Source organism: Temnothorax americanus, unplaced genomic scaffold (genome assembly GCF_048541705.1).
Source record: "Temnothorax americanus isolate GAGA-0224 unplaced genomic scaffold, ASM4854170v1 Scaffold84, whole genome shotgun sequence".
Lineage (NCBI taxonomy): Eukaryota > Metazoa > Arthropoda > Insecta > Hymenoptera > Formicidae > Temnothorax > Temnothorax americanus.
This window is the reverse complement of record NW_027509807.1, coordinates 144579-165710: the sequence shown is the minus strand read 5'-3', so window position 1 is coordinate 165710 and position 21132 is coordinate 144579. Positions and strand designations below refer to the sequence as shown.

The 21132-nt window shown below is 36.7% G+C and overlaps 4 protein-coding genes and 2 long non-coding RNA genes across 17 annotated transcripts; 3 read left to right on the top strand and 3 right to left on the bottom strand.

The window, feature by feature from the left end:
• Positions 1-121: 121 nt before the first annotated feature.
• On the bottom strand, positions 122-6869 carry LOC143907600 (uncharacterized). Its single transcript, XM_077424468.1, has 7 exons — positions 6735-6869; positions 4276-4947; positions 3452-3679; positions 3292-3358; positions 3051-3212; positions 2811-2916; positions 122-2736 (listed from the first exon to the last, which is right to left on the bottom strand). Exons 1-7 carry the CDS (start codon positions 6817-6819, stop codon positions 2641-2643), a joined length of 1416 nt encoding a protein of 471 aa, XP_077280594.1. The 5' UTR covers positions 6820-6869; the 3' UTR covers positions 122-2640.
• Positions 2230-8173, top strand: LOC143907614 (uncharacterized). The gene is made up of 4 exons (XR_013259900.1): positions 2230-2366; positions 3016-3896; positions 4184-4979; positions 6658-8173. It is a non-coding gene; the product is annotated as an uncharacterized LOC143907614 (long non-coding RNA).
• Positions 7548-12957, bottom strand: LOC143907595 (solute carrier family 53 member 1). 5 transcript variants are annotated; one of them, XM_077424455.1, is made up of 12 exons: positions 12776-12899; positions 12259-12412; positions 11537-11793; positions 11122-11383; positions 10887-11062; positions 10453-10554; positions 10067-10304; positions 9735-9929; positions 9490-9659; positions 9233-9366; positions 8503-8729; positions 8034-8173 (listed from the first exon to the last, which is right to left on the bottom strand). In XM_077424455.1, the coding sequence occupies exons 1-11, from the start codon at positions 12848-12850 to the stop codon at positions 8513-8515; spliced, it is 1980 nt and encodes a 659-aa protein (XP_077280581.1). In that variant the 5' UTR covers positions 12851-12899; the 3' UTR covers positions 8034-8173; positions 8503-8512. The 5 variants fall into 5 exon arrangements, with proteins under 5 accessions (XP_077280580.1, XP_077280578.1, XP_077280581.1 ...); XM_077424454.1 differs by lacking the exon at positions 8503-8729 and having other exon boundaries at positions 7548-8173; positions 12823-12957; XM_077424452.1 differs by lacking the exon at positions 8503-8729 and having other exon boundaries at positions 7548-8173.
• On the top strand, positions 12775-16476 carry LOC143907601 (ribosome assembly protein METTL17, mitochondrial). 3 transcript variants are annotated; one of them, XM_077424471.1, is made up of 10 exons: positions 12775-12892; positions 13320-13469; positions 13548-13701; positions 14157-14550; positions 14649-14802; positions 14882-15025; positions 15570-15656; positions 15730-15868; positions 16094-16232; positions 16303-16476. In XM_077424471.1, exons 2-10 carry the CDS (start codon positions 13413-13415, stop codon positions 16445-16447), a joined length of 1413 nt encoding a protein of 470 aa, XP_077280597.1. In that variant the 5' UTR covers positions 12775-12892; positions 13320-13412; the 3' UTR covers positions 16448-16476. The 3 variants fall into 3 exon arrangements, with proteins under 3 accessions (XP_077280597.1, XP_077280596.1, XP_077280595.1); XM_077424470.1 differs by lacking the exon at positions 12775-12892 and adding an exon at positions 13072-13210; XM_077424469.1 differs by lacking the exon at positions 12775-12892 and adding an exon at positions 13113-13248.
• Positions 14164-19498, bottom strand: LOC143907615 (uncharacterized). 5 transcript variants are annotated; one of them, XR_013259903.1, is made up of 7 exons: positions 19362-19498; positions 19157-19272; positions 18257-18675; positions 16715-16989; positions 15655-16378; positions 15513-15569; positions 14164-14263 (listed from the first exon to the last, which is right to left on the bottom strand). It is a non-coding gene; the product is annotated as an uncharacterized LOC143907615 (long non-coding RNA). The 5 variants fall into 5 exon arrangements; XR_013259905.1 differs by lacking the exon at positions 14164-14263 and adding an exon at positions 14481-14591; XR_013259901.1 differs by lacking the exon at positions 15513-15569.
• On the top strand, positions 16768-20951 carry Cyp303a1 (Probable cytochrome P450 303a1). Of its 2 annotated transcripts, none has more exons than XM_077424461.1 (10): positions 16768-16900; positions 18235-18333; positions 18414-18665; positions 18752-19220; positions 19335-19515; positions 19625-19733; positions 19816-19996; positions 20092-20209; positions 20313-20451; positions 20547-20951. In XM_077424461.1, exons 2-10 carry the CDS (start codon positions 18249-18251, stop codon positions 20729-20731), a joined length of 1719 nt encoding a protein of 572 aa, XP_077280587.1. In that variant the 5' UTR covers positions 16768-16900; positions 18235-18248; the 3' UTR covers positions 20732-20951. The 2 variants fall into 2 exon arrangements, with proteins under 2 accessions (XP_077280587.1, XP_077280588.1); XM_077424462.1 differs by lacking the exon at positions 16768-16900 and adding an exon at positions 17791-17813.
• Positions 20952-21132: the final 181 nt, after the last annotated feature.

The window sequence follows — 21132 nt, the reverse complement described above, 5'->3', positions numbered from 1 at the left end:
GAGCACGGATATAGCGAGCTCGAAGAGGAGCGTCGTTTTCCTCTATGCGTTTTCCTTTTGTTCCTTTTTATTTTACATTGTTTCGCATCTCCCGACACGCGGCGTATGAAAGTATAGACACTTTATAAAATAAACAATTTATTAATAAAATAATAATACATTTATCTATAACTTGTATATGTCTTTTACGCTAGCTTTTGATTGATAGAAGTGAAAATCATAATGTCGCGTGTAATCCGCATACAATTATAGGTTGACGGTGTGTTGCAGGACGAGATTGCATAATTTCAATGGAATCATCAAGGATCAATTCAATCGACAAATAAAGGGTTCCTATTCCCCGGAGTAAACAACCGCGTGCACAATCACAATCATGCTACAAATCGCTGTACGTCAATGGTCTATTTGTACGCAGATTGTCCTCTCATATGATGTTCGATGTTCTCTGCTTATATACGCGTTCAATGTATACTCGTGTAATAATATATATATAATATATATGCGTAGTGTGTGTGTCAAAGTAAAGACTAGAAACGTATATTCATGCTTCAACATATTTGTTACATCTCATCTCAGCTAAAATACGCTAATCGCTTAATAATGTATACTAAAGGTAGCGTTCGGGAAAAGGAAGAACTCTTTATACCACTTTGAGATCTTATATGCCACATGCCTGTATTGTTTTAGAGCATAAACGGCGAATAGAGAAGGGATTTCGTAACAGCTACAACGCAAGACGGAGGGCATACATCCCTCCGTTATAGCTTTTTGCATCAAATCTTCGCATTAAATAGACATTTAACATTCGCTAAAATAAATATATATAGTAGCTCTGCGTTTTGATGACTTAGGATTTTAGGATTAATAGCGATATAGATTCTCTTTACACAGCTAACAATGACCATTATCATAGAAAAATAAAATATATTGTCCTTTTAAGCCAACAAATGTTATACGTGTGTGTATATATATATGTGTACGGTGTACATGTGTATTACCTATCGGCAACTGCGTCGAGAGAGAACAGTTTCCTCGCATTTCCGATCGTTATCCGTAAAGAAACGCTTCCAAGAACGAAAAACTTTAATAATTTCATTCGTATGTTTGCATGGATCATGCTATTGACTTTTTTGTATCACATAAAGCAGAAGATTGTAGTTTTGGGACTGTTACTTTTTAGATTGGAATAACAAAACGCAACGATATATTTTACATATACTTTCAAACAATTTCAATTCACATAAAACTACTCGATACCACTTAGCACACATTGTAAGCAATCAGAGAATATAATATAAAGCTTAAAATCTTTAATTAATTCTTTTTTTCAGAAGATTGAGAAATTTTTTATTATAGCAAAGATTTCGGTAAAACGTATATAATCACTTATAAACGAGTTTGCCAGAAACTTGTTATCTGTCATTTAATATATCTATCAATCTATCTAGAAATATAATATAGCACAAATTTAAATCGTAATGTTGCTCGTCACACTCTCATTACAATTCCAAAAGGAGATATTTGCTCTGTGATATAAATAATCCCGTTAGTACGTTCTGTTCCCCATGTGTGTAAAACAGATGCATATTCTGCGGAACACACGGTTTAATACAGTACTTATGTTTGTATACGCTAAGACAGATGTATAAGAGTTAAGATTTCGTGACATATAATCGTGTAATTATACAATAATACTGTATAACTTTTCACATGTATCCGACCAAACAGATTCGAATAACGGTATGACCGTAGACCGTCCCAAATCAAGTCGGTAGTTCTTTTTTTTCTTACTTTCAATGGAGTGTAATCTCGGACGATAGACTTTGGTATATCGGCTGCTCATGCACAGTATGCATATCCGATGGACGTATTCGATGAATACATCGAATATCTGTTCAAGTGTGCATCAGATATCGGAACTGTAAGTATGCGCGGTCGGTGACAAGTCATAGAAAAATAATTGCGATCGTGCGACAACCTGCTCCTACTATGAAAGTACAAACTATAATACGTCACGACATTAGAAAACTGGGTGTTCGCGCAAAGACGCGGCTTTGATCGGCGATTAATTCGCTCCCCTATTCGAATTCCGTTTACTTCCGCTCGTAAAATCGCGATAAAACAATGTAACGTTTCGATGAACAGGAAAACCTGACTATATAACTCTCTTGTAATATATAACTAAAAAAGACTGGTGTTTTTTTTTAGGATTGAATAAGGAAAGCACCGTCGCAAGATCGACTCGATTCACCAACTCGACGATGCGACCACAATAAATCGCAGGTTACTAAATCCACCCGCATAAAATCGCACGCTTGTTGAATGTTGACCCGTTCGTCGTGCTCCCGATTTCATTTATTATGTAGGTAAGCGTCTTCTGTTCTCTTACTTCCGGAACAAAAAATGACGTCGGTCGTTCTGATACCGAACCGATCCCTTCCATCTCTTTCCGCCTTCCTCGTAAAACGCGTCGCCCCCTTCCCCCCATCGCGCCATATATAAATATTAAAGTTGTATACACACTCAATGGATAATGGATAAACGTTTCCGATATGGTACATTAACAGTGAGCTAAGCACCAGGAAAGATTTCTTTAGATCGCGCGCGTATGGTTTTTTTACTCTCTCTACTTTATTGGAACTATATGTGGTCCTCTTCTTTGTTGCTCTGCGCCGCCGGCGTCGCCGGTGTAGGATCGTCATGGAACATCGGGTTCTTCACCTCCATCTCGCCCGTCTTTAACACATAACAATATCCACAATTGAAACTCTGAGCGTGAGGATGGAAATTGCTTATTTTGCGAAACTCACCGATGCAAGTCCTGGACATTCGTAAACGGTATAGTCGCCCTCCTCATTCTCTTCATCGCTCTCCGCTTCCGAGAGTGAACCTGGATCCCTCGTTGCAGAAGTGCGACTGTAACAAATAATATTTGTTATTAAGATATTCTATTCCTATAAAATATTTTTTTTATGGATGATGGATTTTGATAAATATATATTTATTTTTTAACAGTTGTATCAAATATCTTTCATGGATCTTGAACTCACTTTTCCATGGCGATAATTTGTTGCTTCTGGTGTTGGAAGTGATACATCTGGGCGGACTGGGCGAGCCTCTGGTCACCGGAAGGCGACACGTCCTTGTTCGGTCCTGTCACACCGTAAGCAGGATACTCTATGTCCGCTGCAGCTTTCGCACCGCGTTGCAGTCTGAAAAATGAGGTCCCGCGAAGAAATGAGACGCTGTAAAACGAGCTACTAAACGGCGAATTAGTGTAATCGGCATTACCTGCACCATGTTAAGCTAATCAATACTAAAGCGAACATCGCAGCTGCACTGCAACCAGCCACAATTGCTGAAAAACGCGTATGAAACGTCACGTTTAATTGCGTTGATTGACAAAATCGAATAATTTTCTTACAAATTTTATTTCACTTTCATTGCTTACCGATAAAATAAATGTCATTGTTGAAGTCGTGATTTACGGGTACGATCACCGGATAACGTCCCACAGATCTTTTCGGTTCCGATATGTCGAGTCTCGCGGCCAAATCCTTCGGTGTCTCTTGATTGACGTTCCGCATATCGTCTTCGTGCTTTGTCAATATTCGCTCTTTATCCGCAGTCTTTTCCTCTTTCCAATGTATTCTCGGCGCGTCTTGCCAATCTAAATCATCTACGAATTGCATAAATTGGAGAAAGTTTAATGACATTCATGAGCTTTAGGAAGAAGCAAAAAGCAAAGGCAGCTGACAGGAACTATACTTATCAACGGGTCAAAGTGACTATAAAAAGGGAAAGTTTAAAAAAAGAAAGGGTTATAAATATAAGCAGAGAAATTATCGATGCTTATACAGACTGACGTAATTTGACCCTTCCAAGACTCTATTAGAGTAATGTTTTTCAAATTGGATTCAAAACAAAATGTGATGAATAATGCTGAAATAGTATACTAATAACCTTGAGCTTCTCTAAAAGAAAAAGGCAAAAAGTAATAATATATTTCAGTTATTTGATATTTTTTACTTATTTTTTTTTCTCTATTTGTAATTCAATTATTATATGTATATACATTTTTGAAATTAAGATATCAAAAACTTCTTGCCTTTTTTTGGAGAGATACGGAATGTGCAGATATAGATAGAGGTTTCTCAATAAGTTCGCTGTATTTTTTTCACAGTTGTGTGCGCCAAAATGGATTAAAAAATCGCTCTAAAGGATTCCGATAAAAGGCAAATTAATGAACCAAACGTGAATAAAACGAATGTTTACCCGACGAAAATGATGCCTCGCCGAAATATCTGGGATCGTTCGGCTTTACCGCAAAGGGGTGCTTCTCCTTGAGATTCGAGTCGTCGAACTTATACGTGAATTCTGGCTCGGTCGTTGCCGATGCCACTGCTGCTGCCGGACGCATGGGTGCTGCCTCCCTTCCGCCCTCATGATGCAACGTTCTCGCCCCATGATTGAAATCTGTGTACTTTTCTCGGAAAGTATCTAGCATAGACTCCATCGCATCTCTGTCCATATCGAAAGCTTGCCCGTACCCGATATTTTTAGGGAAACGGTCGTCATTTTCATTCAGCTGTTTCTCATCGGGGTAAGCCAAACGCTTGAGATCTAGATTGTAATAAGACAGGAGATACGCCGGTTCTCGATCCGTGATCTGATCGCCGATTGGATTGTTATTCGTGCGATAATGAGGCGTCAGCAAGTTCTTTATGAAAAACTGCTTCAGGTCGTCCAGAGTGATTTTTCTTTCGGTTAGAAGCTTCAGGAAGCGCTCCTCCTCAGGAAGGCGATCCAGACTGTTGTGCTTCTTGTGCATCGGCGACAGGAACGTAGGCAGGTGCGACTGATGAAGACGCTGCTGAAGACGATGCGTCTCCAAATAGCGGGCCAGGTGCTTCAGCGCGGCATTCTCCGGCGTTTCCGGGAGCGTATCTACATAACGTCAGTTTGAAGAAATAGAAACCGTATGTTTGTTTCCGCGTTTAATGTGCTTATTAATACAACTCTCTAATTATCAACTTTATTCTGTAATACGAAACTAATTCAAATATAAACGTCGCCTTCGGTATCGAACAATGGAAATTTCAACATATGTCAGCACATTAGCTTTAATCCAATAAATATCACGAACTACAACATCGTGAATTAGTAACCGCTAAATTGTATCCAGCTTGGATTATTATCGCCGAGTTTCCTGCCGCTTTCGTATGCACGCAATCGGATTTCCTGCGGCCAAGATACACTGTCGCTCCACGATAACACTGTCCAGTAAAAATCGCTTGCACTCTTGTTAAGTTTCCCTATATGTGTATGTTTGCATGTATGTAAAATTTTCCACTTGTAAAAACCATTATGTGTTAACCGGTCACATCGAGTTGGAGTTGGAGCAAACATTAACAGTATATCACAAACAATTCTGCAATTTATATACTGTTGACCTTCAGGTCTTAATTACGTTTTGAGAAAATAAAAAATACCATGGACGATTATCTCGAATTATCCGGTACATTATTCTCGTGTTCCGTTGATTACACAGGCACACAAAAAAACGTTCCCATCATTTCTTATGTATTTTGACGTGCTGAATCCAAATCCGGGGTCAAAATTGACCCCCACCACACCATTTTTTTTTAAATCGCGAAAAACCACCATTGAAAACGGAAAATCTCAATATAAGGTGCGGGTCAGCGTTAGGTACAAATGTGGCAACCAACTGTAAGACCCAAATTATATGTACTTTGATGTCCTGAATCCAAATCTCGGGCCAGCATTACTGTACCACCCCCACTTTCTTTTTAATCACGAAAAATCACCCTTTAAAACAGAAAATCCCGCTGTAAGGTGGATCAGCGTCAGGTACAAATGTGGCAACCGACGTTACGGCCGAGTTGGACGTACCCAGACCTGGTTTTGTGGAGGACCGCAGCTCTTTTAATGGTGGTTTTTCGCGATTTAAAAAAAATTGGTGTGGTGGGGGTCAATTTTGACCCCGGATTTGGATTCAGCACGTCAAAATGCATAAGAAATGATGGGTCTAGTCTTTGGTACAGACCACTTTTTTTTTGTGTGCCTGTGTTATTCACACAATCCTACCATAAAGGGATCGTCGGGGGAAGGAATCTCTTGACATTGTATAATATTATACAATTAGTCAAATTATACAGTTCGTTTTTATATTATATTTGAAAATCTTTAAATTGTACTAAATTTTTATTTAAAAGAATTGAAAAAAAAACAGGACTCTCTCTAAAATCATTTCATTCTATTTCAAATAAGATTTGAAATAAAATGAAATAATCTATTTTTAACGATAAAAAGAATCATAAGCATAACGATAATAGTTTGTGGTATTACTTATCAGTACCGTATTGTTTTTAATTTTAGCTTTTTTAGTTCTTTCCGCATCAAAATTCTGAATTAATATTGTTCAGAGAAAAACAATTTTTTTCTGTATATATCCTTAAAAAATCCTTAAAAATGTAGATCAGCCCAGTTAAAGATTCCTTTCCCCTTAACATATTTTTTTCTTTGCAAACCGATTGAGCGAATACATTTGCGCGGAACACGCAACGATTAAATATTTCAACATTCAGTCGATCACACAATCCTTACTAATTAAAAATAAAACATTATTTTCGAAAGGCTACAAGTGGGTCTTCTCCGTGTCATTCCCCCTGGAGACGTTGTCGCCTAAGGCCGTAGACTCTACCTCTACTCACCCCGATAAAAGCTGACCTCGCCGGTGGACAGGCTCAACAGGAGCGGCATCAACGTCAGCCAAGTCCAGCCCCGTTGAAGGAGCATCCTCTCGTCGTCGTTGTCACTGCTGCTGGTCGGCTGTTGAAGGCCTTGCACACAGGTCTTATCGTCCCTCTATTCGCGTCTCCATATGCGAGAGAGCACGTCACTTCATTCAGGGCGGACGGCGGGCTTGCGCGATTAGCACGGCTCCGCGTTCAATCAATAACGACCACCACACCGACTTCCACCCTTCCACACCGGCTTCGTCTTGTTCCGACGTTGCGCGAGTACTCCGCGTTTCTCGAGGACGCGTTTTTCCTCCTCCGTCTCTTCCTCCTCCTCCTCCTCTTCCTATCGTCATAGCGTACCGCACCGGCGATTAGCATTGGGCGCATTAGGTCTCATTAAGCAGCTGCCATGTATCCCCACTATTCTGCACACCCGCATCCGCACATGTGAGGATTGTTCCGTTTTACAAGATTGTCGCGGTTCCGATTCACTCTGTTAGGACGTTCACCCTTTGATTCGTCCGCTGAATGTCGGTAGAAACGTACGTTTCTCTGAATCTATAATATACCTACTCGGTAAAATGGCAAAGTTTATTAACTGCATATTCCATCGGTAGATGCTGATGGATTTGTTACGTTTCAAAGCTATTGAGAGAAAAAGAGAACATTGTCAAATATCGGTAGCAATATCGAGGCAGTTTTTAATTTATATTTTGGATCCAAATGTTTGGATGTAAGAGGATGATATGCTTACTGCCTGAATATCGCTTTTGAAACACAACGTTTTATTTGATAACAATTATTTATTTAATCGAGGTACAGATAGTAATCGAAGTAAAAGTACTATCAGTTCTAACGTTTGATATAATCTCGTCCCTTTAACTCTTTCGAAACTTTTAGATTTCGCTTTCGATAGCAAATTATATCGATTTGTTATTTATTTATAGATAGTCGTAATCTTTTATCGATAGACTAACATATCTAATTACATGCCACATAAATAACGATTCGGCATCTTTCATCCAAAGTATGCCAAAATTTTCATATTTCTATCCTCTGCTTTTGTCAGTTCAATTAACCATCATAGTTGTAAACAAAATTAAAGTTACAAGGCAGTACGAAAAATCGATTTAGCTATATACAAGTTTAATGCCAAATCGATGATCATATCGCCTTAATCGTCCATCAGAGACTCGGCCTTCACAAGCAACCGAATCGGCTTGCGCTTTTCGCCCACATTTTGCTTTATCCTGCGATTTATTACGCCGTCGGATGCATCCATCATTCGTAATATCTGCGTCTGATCCGAGCAGTCGACTGGTGCAACCGAGATGTCCCGCACCGCCCTGAACTTCCCGCAATTGTTCAAATGCTCGTTTTCCAAGCGGAAGAAGTTCCACACGAAACGTCTGTCGAGCAAACATACAGATTACCAATGGTGGCCCAATTTCTTCTAATTATTGTAATGATTGTATATACATTATAGATATTTGTAATATATATTTACTAAGAAGTTCGCATATCACGTATGTACAAACAATCGCATAATGGTACGTTATAATGCATCCAATAATAAAACAAAATTGTGCAATAAAAAATTTAGTGATATATATATATATATATATATATATATATATATTCCGTTGAGTTTTTAAATATATGTATATCGAAGTTATATAAATGTACATACATATATATATAAACATGAGTGAAAAATTAAAATAAAGCAACAAATTACATAAAACATATCAGACATCGTGATCATGGGTCTCCATTAATCCATCATTGTCATCGTCATCCCCGTTGTCATCATTCTCGTTTACACTGTCCATCAGACGCACCACGTTTCTGAGGTTGTCTTCATCGCGCCTGATGGGCCCTATGGAGATATCTCGTACCGCTCGAAACTTGCCTACGTTGTACAGATGCTCGTTCTCCAGTCGAAAGTAATTCCACATGAACCTTCTAGCGACTTATTAGTAAGGCACATTGATAAGCGATTAGATTGGCCGGTCTATCGTCGATTAAGTCGCTGCTTTTGACTTTCGACGATCAATTATTTCATTACTATACAGAGTGCAAACATTAACGTAAAATCACTGGAGAGAATTTTGAGTAATGCGAGTAATTGATTCTTAGTTATATGTCAATATTTTAGATTTAGTCAATCTAGAGTCCAAATTTAAAAATAATTTTATTTTCTTCAATTTATTATAAGTTGAAAAATAAAGAAACAATACGGGTTTTACTTTTTAAAGTATTGACATATAATTGAGGCTCATGTGCATATAGTGCGTGCAAACCATAAACTTAAATATTAATGCTTTATCAAGCATAATAAAACAACGATAAAAATCGACAACTTGCATTTATCAAGCTAGTACTATTTCAACAAATATTTTTCACATCAATTTTAACATATTCCACGTGCATTCAAGATTAAAACACGAATAAAGGCATATATTTACCTGAAGACTTCTAAAGGAGCAACTATAGAAATCATAAGGTCGGCGTGAATGTATCCCATCTCTGTCAGAGACAAAGAAAACGCCCATCCAAATCGCAAGATAAAATCTTCGACCATTGCAAAATAGTAATAATACTACAAAATAAAAAAAACTGCAATAAATTATGAGTTAAATAAGCAATTAATACATTAGTTGTCATTAATATTACTATTTTTCTTATGTGTAATATAACAAAATATAATATAGAAAAAACGTACAGGTGACGAATAAACTATCTCTTCTCTAAGGAATTTATTTTCTCCAGCACTGTTGTCGAAGAGACCCCAATCCAATTTTACATCCCACGTGTACGTAAAACAGGAACTCACCACACTGACTGTCAGCCATAGGTAAAAGTAAGGATTCTCAGTAGATAATGCGTAGTACTCTATTTTGGAACAGTCAATTTGGTTGAGAAACAGACAATATTTAACTTTATACGCTAACTGAGCAAGGGTCTTACTCTTGTTTGTTAAGTGCAGGTAAGAGAAAATAACCACAAAGAAGCTTGTTGCGTATTTAACTGCGTTTAACAGATGTGGAAAGGTTTCCTTCGTGTCTCGGTAACGCCTAAGGCATTGTGCAAATCGAAACCATGCCGGTAAACATACCACAAACGGTCTCATCGATAGTTCACGCATTATGCAGGTTTCCGTATCTAAAATATCAGATGTCGAATACTGATTAGAGATATAAATACAAATCTAATATAACGTAATGAGAAGTAAAAGCGCTTATGACGAAAATGTTACCATGTTAGCATAAATGATTCGTTGCATCTAGCTAATTACTGACCTGTAACGTCAGTCCAAGAATTATTCTGGATATAGAAACAGACAAAATACTGAAAGTCTAGGAAGACTGTGTGAAGAGAATTGAGCTGATCAGCGAGCCAGAAATCTGCGAAGCCCACATAAAAAAACGGTGCGCAAAAGACGCGACCCAGAACGCGTAGCGTCCAGAATCTCGCCTCGTGTCGCAGAGTCTTGGTGGGATTGAACAGGAACAGTGCCAACAGCGTATAAAACAACATCTGCAAAAATCTGCAATCAATTCCTTGGGATAAAGAACTTTCTTACATCGTGAAAAATCGATTAATTGTCGCCTTAAAGTAGATTTCTCGGAAAAAAAACACGTAAAAATTCTAATATAGAAACTTATGGAAACATGCATAATCTTACTGGTTGAACAAACGGTGGTATACCCAACGTGTCGCTATATAGGAAACCCAGGATAGACATGGACCAGACCAGGCCGAGTATGGTTGCCATTTCGATGATGTGCTGAAAGTAAATGCATGAAATTCGTAATACCAACAATTTATTCTTAATTATAAGATAATAATTCGAAATAATTACCAATTAAAATTAATATATTTATATTAATATATTTATATTGATATATCGTATAACACCGAATAGCGTAATGTCATACCATAATTATTAATAATTAGTTATTAGCAAATTTTATTTATAACGGTTAAATAAATTAATGGCTCGACGGCTATTTAAAGAAACTTGTAGAACGCATTAATAAATCCTGTTAGTGCTTTAAAGCTAATCACATCTCACTACAATTGCGATCTATAAAATATTGATTTTATTCATCATAAAACCTGTTCTGACAAATGATTGCGTGGGTCAAGTTCGAATATCAGCACATGATTCACGCCAGAAGATCTCCAGCCATAAACGTTGATTCCCATTAAAAAGAGGAACTCTGTCAGAAGGAGTGGTCCTCGATAAATTCGACACAGTACCTTCCAGTTATCCTTCTTGTTATATCGCATAGCTGAAAAAGCAAAGTCAATATAATGCAAATAAAACAAAAGAAATATTCATTCTGCTTACCAGATAATATCACAGCTACAAAAAGTATGACGAAAGCGCCGGAGAAAAGGCCGACTTTAAATGTGATCCATGGAGAGAGGTGCTCTCCGAGCGGTGGCACTCTGAGTCGCTTCATAGCTCTTTGACGATCGCCGTGCTCTAGATCTCGAGTGACTACAGCCTCGGTCTCCGCGATCAATCTATCTATATCCTTGCGCGTATGGAAAATCGCCGTATCAACATGTTCCGCACGCCATTTGCCACCAAAGTCCACGTTCAAAAGCTACAAAATATCATTACCTTGTATATATTTCCTAATATTTAATTGTTTGTATTTCCCGATCATATAGAGTTCGCACAGTTTCTTTAATTTCTTTACTCTGTGCATTTAAATTAATTATATTCATAAAGTGTAAAGTCAACTGAATCTATGTACTTTGTCATGTTTCTTTAAAATTTTTCGGAATCCAGTGAAATTCAAATCCTGATAATTTTGGAGCAGAATGAGGAAGAGGTAGAACTCAGAGAAGGCCAGTTTCAGCTCTTGAAGTTTGCGCGCCGATATTGGCTTCTTGTGAAGAATGTGACTGCGATAGCGTGCCTTACGACTCTGGACATCATCGGAAACCGACAAAATTTCGCTCAACTCGTTATTAAGTGTGGCGTATCTGCGTGTAGCTTCCGCCAGCTTTTCTGAAAACAAAACATAATTCTTATTCATCTCATATTTAGTTATATATAATTATTATTACCCAGATAGCCAAGTCTGTCGAAAGCAGATCTTGCAAAGTATCTGCTATAATATTTTGTCAGTAGAAAGACTACAGATTTGATGCTTGTTCTGATATATCACATAATGTCGATAGAACGCTAACAGAAGTATAAAAAATACAAAGTCTGCTAACATAATCAGACAGCAGATTAGAGGCAGAAATCAAGCAGATCCTGCAGGAATCATTCAGGCTCTGCACGGTTTCTGCTGCCTAATTATATTAGCAGACTCTGCTGGCAGAACATAAGCTGAATGTAGATGTAGTTCATGTCAGTCTGCTGAGATATCTGATCAAATCTGTTACCAATATACTTACTGGATAGCTATTATACTAATATCTTTTTATAGAGAAAGATAAAAGTATTTAAAGTATTAATTGATCTTACCAGAGTAGAAGGTATTTATTTTTGCCAGTTCCTTATCACAATAGTGGAAAAACTTCTCGTCAAACTTGCCGTAGAAGCTATCTAAAATATATGGCTCGCTTACATCTGCCGACGGTGCCTGCTCTACTGCGGCATATAGCAGAGCCTTCATTTCCTGCATATAATCACATGACATAAAACGTGAACTTCTTGCAAATATCTAAGACAATAAATATTGAGAAATGAGGAGCGAGAGAGGTAAGTAAGATAAAGAAAGATGAGCAATCTTCTAGATAACAAAGATAATTGCATTATACAAAATTGTATTATACAAATTGTATTATAAAATACAAAAGATGCATGTGTGTAAAATATATATATATATGGAGAAAAATATAAATATCGTATTTTTCAATGTTGAAAAATGAGAAGAGAGGATAGTAAGATAAAGGAAGATGAGCAATCTTCCGTATAACAAAGATAATTATATTGTACATACAAAATTTAAAAGACGCATGTATGCAAAATATGTACATACGCAGTGAAAAATATAAATATCATATTTTTTCAATGTTGACAGCGCACCTCGTAGTTGATGTACTGCTTTCTCCATTCCGGTGTGATGTGAGCGCTCAGATGTTCCGCGAATTTCATGGTGAGGAGGAAAAGGTGGAAGAGAAGGAAGACCGCGCCGTGTCTGCGGTCACACGACGGTCTCGCGTAAACGCGACACTCGAATTGACATACGCGGGAGTAAGGTTGCAGCGAATTATTTTTAAAGCCTCAGATTTGCCGGATGACGCATGTTTCGCAGGCACTTGCAGGTTATGTCGCGTCATAACCTACGCGCGGTTTCTCTACAAACTTGGCGCAAGCCAAGAATTTCTCGTACGCTTGCGAGAAATTACAAATTGTTTTTATACTTTTATACACACTTATCTATGTCAGAAAATGAAGAAAATTTCCCTTGAAGGTTATGACACATCTCGCAAACAATTTGCGATCCACGTGGTATTATAAATATCGTAATAAATGTCGCACGTAGATTTAAAATACACTCTATTGTTCTTGTTTCCGCACAGGTATTCAAAGTTATTCGAGAAATAAACTAGGGAAACTGTTGACCCTGTCGATTGCTGACTGTTGGATTGTAATCGTAATTTCTTACTGCAAGTATGGCGAAGTTAATTGTATCGAGAGCGCACTGCACAAGATTCGCATCCTTGCGATGTGTAAGTATGATATGATGCCTGTAAGTTGAATTTATACGTATTTAAAAGGATTAATTTTAACATTAGACCTGCATTCAGTTTTCAGCAAAACCAACAGCTGTACTTGACGATGCAGTGTCTACTTTACTCTCTAAGGATGAAATAAAATATAGGCGTCATCCAGGTGTCGTTGTTCCTAGAACACCAATCTTTCCAAAGTGGGCATTAGTGGAAATACACAGTATTTTAAAAGGTATATGTTATATATATCCTATACCTTAGAGGTAAAAGATTCTTTCTCCAGTTTTTGTCAAAATGGAGTTAATACACTTTTCAATATAACAGAACCTTAAATTGTATAACGATAAAGCGTCTTATGTTTAGTGTTACTAGTTCCTAAGATACAATGTTTAAAAAAAGGCCTATTGAAAATTTTTATAATGCTTAATTTTTAAATTAGGCATGTTATTGGCAATTGCACTATTAAACATGTCAGTTAAGAAGATACTTCATTAAAAACTTAATAAATCAAGTTGCTACTTTTATTTTATATCTAAAAAGAATATATTATTTATCTATTTAAAACTTTAAACCTATGTCCAAAAATAGATATACGATCTTTTACCTCTCAGGTACAGATATGTTTTTGGTTTTTATGTTTAAAATATTTCACAGTCAACACTATGAATTTCTAATACTTATTCGTAGAGGAGAAAATAGTCCTGAAGGAAATTAATGAGAGTGCAAAGCATTTACTCCGTCACTTGAATCATCGTCGTCCACCATTAGAACAATTCGAGTTACCGGCAAAATTCCTGAAAGTAGAGGAACGTTTAAATGCTATGAATCCTCATGAGAAGATAGAGGTAGAGGATATAGATTTCCATAAAGATGCAAAAGCCAGATTGATTTTGAAGCAAAATGTTTATAATTGGCAACCGATAAATTTTGATAAATTCACTTGCCTAACGTATCTAGTCGCTAAAGGTGTTCAGAATTATGCGGTTTCGCGTAAGATTCTCAACGAAATCAAATCGCGCGACAAGGATTTTAGGCCTAAGACATTGTTTGACTTTGGTTCTGGTGTCGGCACAGTCGCGTGGTAAATATAAAAAATTACTTATTGCGACTGATTTAAAAAACCTAAAACGAGATCGATTAATATAATATTAAGAAAAAATTAAAAAAAAAATTCCATAGGGCGGCATCTGAGATCTGGTCGAGTACGTTAAAAGAATATTTTTGTGTTGACACATCGGAATTCATGATGGAACTGTCGGAAAGATTAGCGAAAGCTGCCCAGCCTAAGATCAAGGAAGTTTTCTATCGCCAATATTTTCCTATCTCCACGAACGTAAGAATAACGTAAAATGTTATACGCATTAAAATTTTTGTTGACAAAATATAATTTGATGTGTCTTTATTATGTTTAGCGAACTTACGATATCGTAGTGAGCGCGTACTCTTTGTTCGAGTTACCGGGTATGGAATCGCGCCTCGATACGATATTAAAGCTTTGGACAAAGACTAACAATTATCTGATTATTGTGGAACAAGGAACCAATAGAGGTTTCAAAGTAAGAGTGTGGTTGATAATTTTACTTTCTATATATATACGGTGAGGAAAAAGTATGGAAACCCTGAAAAATTTCGAAAAATAAGTTTTACAGAAAATTATTTCGGATAAAAGTTGTGGGATTTAAAAAGATTTATTTGCTGATCTTATCAGTTTAGATGGCGTCGCCAAGGTCAGGACAAAGTCGCCTTGAAGTTTTTAAATGAAACTTCCTATATTGTAGTATAGCATTTGAAAGGGCATAAAATAAGAAAAAAACAGAGGTTGATATGAAAGACCCGTTTGGGAGTTATTTGGAGTAAAAAATTGGCTTTTTCGAACTTTGATCCTAAATAACTTTCGAATGGATCAACGTATCGACCTCTGGTTTGCGCCAAAATTGTTCTTACTTTATGCTCTTTCAAACTATATACTACAATATGGGATTTTACTTCGAAATTTTTCGGGGTTTTCATATTTTTTCCTTACCCTCTGTATATTTTCCTTACCCTATATATATGTAATAGTGTAAAATTCTCTCATTCTTGCTCTTTCTCTTGTGAAAGCTAGTAAATGAAGCGCGGGATTTTATTCTCAAATACACAAACTCGAAACGTAGACGTGAGCCACAATTTGCCCATGTTTTCTCACCTGTAAGTACCGATTAGGTAAGGACTTCAAACATGGTGCATCAATTATATATCTTATATTATTGTTGCAATTTAGTGTCCACATGATCTGAAGTGTCCGAGATTTGCCACCGACAATACTCCGTGCAACTTTAGCGTTCTATATCACCCGTTGCAATTTCTGGGTGGTCGGCAACACAAACAAGAACTGTATTCCTACGTCGTGTTAAAGAAAAGTAAGTAAGAGTGGAAAATAAAAGTGACAGAGAGAGAGAGAGAGAGAGAGAGAGAGAGAGAGAGAGACAAAATTGTTATTTCAATCACGTTATTAGAAAAACGTAATGAAAGTTATACATTGACATTAATCAATGAGTTTTATTGAAGTGTTACCTTGTTTAATATCTTTAATATCTTTTTCAATACAAAGATGCAAAATTTTTATAATCAACTTCTTTTCACAGGCAAACGTCCCGAGGACGACGAGCAGTGGCCAAGAATCGTGCGAGCCGCACTAAAACGTTCTAATCACGCGATCTGTCGCATGTGTATGGCTAACGGCGAGCTGAAGGAGGAGATATTTACAAAATACAAGCATGGGAAGTACGTATCTATTAAATTGCGTTCGAGTATATGATAATGTGATTGTAAATATCTTTTTGATCATTGCCAGGCACATGTACCGTTGTGCGAGAGAGAGTGAATGGGGCGACAGATTACCTCTGCATTACGAACAACAGCAAGAGAGTCTAGAAACAGATGAAACAGTTTGTGAAACAGCCACTTGTGAAGCAACTATTAAAAATGAAAATACTTAGAATAAGGAAATAAAATTTTATTAAACGTTTTTAACTCTTTTCTTTTACTGTACGTATATACGTTGTTCCTTAAACCTTGTTAAATAGACGTAAAGATCCGAAAGGTTGTAAGCATAAACAATAAAAATTTTGACTTTGGGGAGATTGTATAAATAATAATCTATATATTTATAATGAAAAAATATATAATTCTAATATACGGAATTCTCATTTGTTTGTTTTTATATATATATATATATATCGCTGAGATGTGGTGCAGAATCATACCACAATGTTTGCCACTTTCCTGTTTCGGACGTCAATTAAAGGCCCACCGATATATGATGTTGATGCTAACGTATCGGTCTTGCGAGGCGCGTATGGGATGAAGAGGGGCATTTAAAAGCGGTCCGGACGCTGGTCCACGGCCAGTCCCGCTTATACAACGGACCAGAAAATTTCTCCAGGTACAAGGTAAGGTAAATTTAAAGTTCGAGAAAGAGAAAGAGCCGATTCTCCTCTGCCAATTCTGCCGTGGTGTTAAAGTCTTTCTTTTGCGGTACCTTTAGCAAAATAACGATCACATAACGTAATTTTCTGTATTTGTCTGACGCAAAACTATTTATTGATTTGATAATTTTTATAATTTACAAAATTCACTACTGCCCGAGAAAATAATAGATATTGTAAGGACGAGATATTATCGTCAAATTCGCTGTTACTTTTGTTATTGATTTAAAAATATTCAACAATAATTAAAAAATATTTTACGTTTTTCTTTCTAAACTTATTTGATATAGTATTTTAATAATATTTCAGGATAATGTGCGTTTTATATTTCAAATAATTTTTGAAGACGATTGAAGACAAACTTTTGTATATAATTTATAAATAATGTAAAATATGTAAGTTGGAATATACATGCAACCCAGCAAACACCAAGTAAACATGCAACTTGCATGCAAGTTACAATTTCCTACTCAATAATGTAAATGCAATATGATACATATGTGTTATATTGCATTTACATCGTTGAGTAGAAAATTATGATGTTTGCAGGGCAGTATCTGTAATAATTACACAAAGAATTGGTGTGTTATTATTATAATAATGATACTCCAAATGCGTCGAGAGATGTAAACTTGAATTCCGAAGTGAATGGAATTAAAAAATAAAAATTCGAAAGCGGTCGCGATGAGTAGTCTTGCGATAAAAGTGCGAAAATATACATTGATTACGCAACCAACTATGGGATAATAAGGGTGACGGCGCATTTGCGCAAGTAACGCAGCGATTCTTCCGTATGCAACTTTCTCTTATACGAGAGTACGACAGACAAGTGTTTCACTTTCTTCTCCGAAACTCGTTTGACGTTCAATACAGGCATGTATGTGTGCGTGCATATCCGGTCAGAATATAAATATATATAGATACAAACATTAATTGCACAAATTTAATTTCTCGTAAAAGCAAAAGCGGATTGGAAAAAAATTGGGAGAAACGTATTTCCTGAAACCCATATTTTTCACAAATATAAATTCGTTTCATAATTAACTGAATATATTTTTAGATGTTTCTTTTCTCTTTCTTCGTTTTCTTTTTTATATTATTTTTATCTTCATTTTGTAGAAACTAAGCTAAATAGCGCTAAATAGGAAATAACGCACGTGTTGGTTGTTAGTTTTATGTAAACTCTAAATATTATATGTATATCATATATAAAATTTAGAAAGAAAAATATAAAGTACATAGTTTACATAGTAGTTTTATCTTCTCTTAATATTTATTACATTATTAATATGTTACAGATTAGATTTATAAAATGCTCACCACAGCGATGTTATTGCTGGTGCTCGTACTGCTGTTGCTATACTTGGGCTGTCAAAAACCGAAAGGATACCCACCAGGTAGAAATTGATTCCTTTTTTCCAGGTAAAAAAATTCCTTCTTTTTATTATATCGTTAATATTTTTTATTATCTTTTTAGGTCCAAGATGGTGGCCCATTCTGGGCTGCGCGTTGGAAATAGCGCGTATCCGTCAACAGACCGGATATCTCTTCAAGACCTGTTCGGCGCTCTGCAAGAAATATGGTCCTGTGGTAGGCCTAAAGATCGGCCAAGACCGCATCGTTGTTCTGAACGATATGGAAAGCATACGGGCGATGCTGACCAACGAGGATTGCGATGGCAGACCGACCGGACCGTTTTACAAGGCCAGAACTTGGGGCGTCAGACTGGGTAACTATACCTGCGCGGAAAACAAATAAAATAAAAAATATACTTGTTGAATTTTGAAAGCTAATTAGATAATAATTTGCGGCCAGGTCTCATTGTAGTGGATGATAGACTGTGGGTGGAGCAACGGCGATTTGTCTTGCGACACTTGCGAGAATTTGGCTTTGGTCGCACCAGTATGGTCACAATCATCGAGGATGAGGCGATGAAGCTGGTGGAACATTTCAAGAAGCTGTTACAAAACGGCTATAATTATGAAATGGCTGATGCGCGAAAGATGACGACGATAAATAACAACAATAATATCGGCCAGATATACAAGCTGCAGAAAGATCCGAAGAACAAACTGAACAGGTTGAAGCTGTACGACGAGTTCAATGTAATCAAGGATAGGATCTCTGATCGTAAACCTCGTACAGTGGCGGATTTGTACATGAAAGCCGAAGACTACGCGGAAGTCAGAAAAGTCTCCCAGTCTGCAGGAATGATCATACCTATGCACGACGCTTTTGGTGTCACTGTATTGAACACCCTTTGGAGAATGATGGCTGGCAGAAGGTTTGGATTAATCACGCGGATTGTTCCTACTCTTCCGCAAAATGTCTAGAATCTAAAAAACATATAAAGATTCAATTCTGGATGTAATATCCTGATAATTCCTGATTTTTACAGGTACGATACTGGTGACAAGGAACTTACGCACTTACAGCAAATCCTCACGAAGCTTCTGAAAGAAATCGATATAATCGGCGCGCCTTTCAGTCATTTTCCATTGCTACGTTTTATCGCGCCGGAATGGTCCGGTTATAAAGCGTTTGTAGAAACGCATCAAGAACTGTGGGCATTTTTAAAAGTGAGTGGACATTGTATTGTCACATAAGTGTATTACTATATCATTTTACGAACAAGCGTCTGGATGTCCTGGATAAATAATGATTGAGGATTAATCATTTCTATTTTAGGAGGAATTGTACAATCATAAAAACACATTTTTATCGGATGCCCCACGAGACTTGATGGACGTTTATCTAACTGTACTAAATTCGAGAGACTGCAGCGATACATTTTCAGGTATTTCAAAGCATACGACTTACGAATAACATTATTATTACTGAATAACGATTTTACACAATAATTTCTGAAATAATTTCAGAATCCCAGTTATTGGCGATCTGTGTAGATCTTTTCATAGCAGGCTCCGAGACAACTTCAAAGGCACTTGGATTTGGATTTTTAAATCTAATACTGTACCCGCAAGTTCAAAAGAAGGCACACAAAGAAATAGATAGAGTTATTGGCCGTGACAGATTTCCCACGTTGGCCGACAAACCAAGGTAAACGTCGTTGATCACTTTCAAATCACTTTCAATTTCTATAATTGCGGAAGAAATTTTTTCGTATCGAATATTAATTATATCCTCATTCTCAGAATGCCGTATGTTCAAGCCATCGTTCTGGAGTCCATAAGAGTATTCGTAGGCCGTACTTTGAATGTTCCGCATAGAGCGTTAAAAGACACTTCTATCGTGGGTCACAAGATACCAAAGGTAAAAGATTTAATATTTTATAAATTAATAAAATAAACGTATGATTGTATTTTGAGTGATATATATGACATATGTAAAATATGTGTATATCGTCTTTTTTCAGGACACGATGCTCGTTGTAAATTACAATAGAATACTCATGGACGAATCCTGGGACGACCCGGAGGATTTCCGACCGGAGAGATTCCTCGACAACGACGGCAATATCATTACGCCAGAAAAATATTTTCCTTTTGGCATCGGTACGTTGCTTTCTTTGTATATATATTACTATAAAACTTGTAATCAGAAATTCATAAGTTCGAACGTGAGTGCGAAATGATTTACATCTTTACAGGCAGACACCGTTGTATGGGAGAGGTATTAGCTAGGAGCAATATTTTCATCATAATCGCCACGCTGTTACAGACGTTTAGCTTCTCGGTGGTACCTGGTGAGCCACGACCGACCACGCAAGACTTTGTGGACGGTGTCACGGCTGGTCCTAAACCATATAGGGCGTTGGTTTCTCTGAGAATATAAGCTAAACACTTGACTGAAGCATTATTACCATAATGAATAGTCTCTACTTATCTCGTATTTACAAACTTAATGCCATGTCAAATAATATATTAACATAATAGGATTATTCTTTTTTTAATATTCCCAGTTAATAAATTCCATTGTATACAGACTGCAAGATAAAATATATAATGTATCGTCGACTTTGATATACAATGTTTGTCACAAAAATATATTTTTATTATTATTGATATATGTATAGGAGTATACAGACAGACAGTATATATATATATATACATATATAAAGCTACGCGAAATAAATAATTGTTCGTACATTAGAAGAATATAGTCTTCATATCACCGTTTGTTTGTCGAACAAACATGATGAATCGACATCATCGCGTCGCATGTTTGACAATTAT

Excerpts from the sequence above, each read along its gene's own strand:
- Cyp303a1 (XM_077424461.1), top strand. The coding sequence starts at position 18,249 with ATGCTCACCACAGCGATGTTATTGCTGGTGCTCGTACTGCTGTTGCTA. Across the intron at positions 18,334-18,413 it reads ACCGAAAGGATACCCACCAG|GTCCAAGATGGTGGCCCATT; the intron begins GTAGAAATTGAT and ends TTATCTTTTTAG. Across the intron at positions 19,997-20,091 it reads ACGTTGGCCGACAAACCAAG|AATGCCGTATGTTCAAGCCA; the intron begins GTAAACGTCGTT and ends CCTCATTCTCAG.
- LOC143907595 (XM_077424452.1), bottom strand. The coding sequence starts at position 12,850 with ATGGAGAAAGCAGTACATCAACTACGAGGTGCGCTGTCAACATTGAAA. Across the intron at positions 12,413-12,775 it reads ATATTTATATTTTTCACTGC|GAAATGAAGGCTCTGCTATA; the intron begins GTATGTACATAT and ends GATTATATGCAG. Across the intron at positions 10,305-10,452 it reads TACCACCGTTTGTTCAACCA|ATGTTGTTTTATACGCTGTT; the intron begins GTAAGATTATGC and ends AGATTTTTGCAG.
- LOC143907600 (XM_077424468.1), bottom strand. The coding sequence starts at position 6,819 with ATGCTCCTTCAACGGGGCTGGACTTGGCTGACGTTGATGCCGCTCCTG. Across the intron at positions 3,213-3,291 it reads ATTAGCTTAACATGGTGCAG|ACTGCAACGCGGTGCGAAAG; the intron begins GTAATGCCGATT and ends CTCATTTTTCAG. Across the intron at positions 2,917-3,050 it reads CAAATTATCGCCATGGAAAA|TCGCACTTCTGCAACGAGGG; the intron begins GTGAGTTCAAGA and ends TATTTGTTACAG.
- LOC143907601 (XM_077424471.1), top strand. The coding sequence starts at position 13,413 with ATGGCGAAGTTAATTGTATCGAGAGCGCACTGCACAAGATTCGCATCC. Across the intron at positions 13,470-13,547 it reads GATTCGCATCCTTGCGATGT|TTTTCAGCAAAACCAACAGC; the intron begins GTAAGTATGATA and ends ACCTGCATTCAG. Across the intron at positions 13,702-14,156 it reads AATACACAGTATTTTAAAAG|AGGAGAAAATAGTCCTGAAG; the intron begins GTATATGTTATA and ends ACTTATTCGTAG.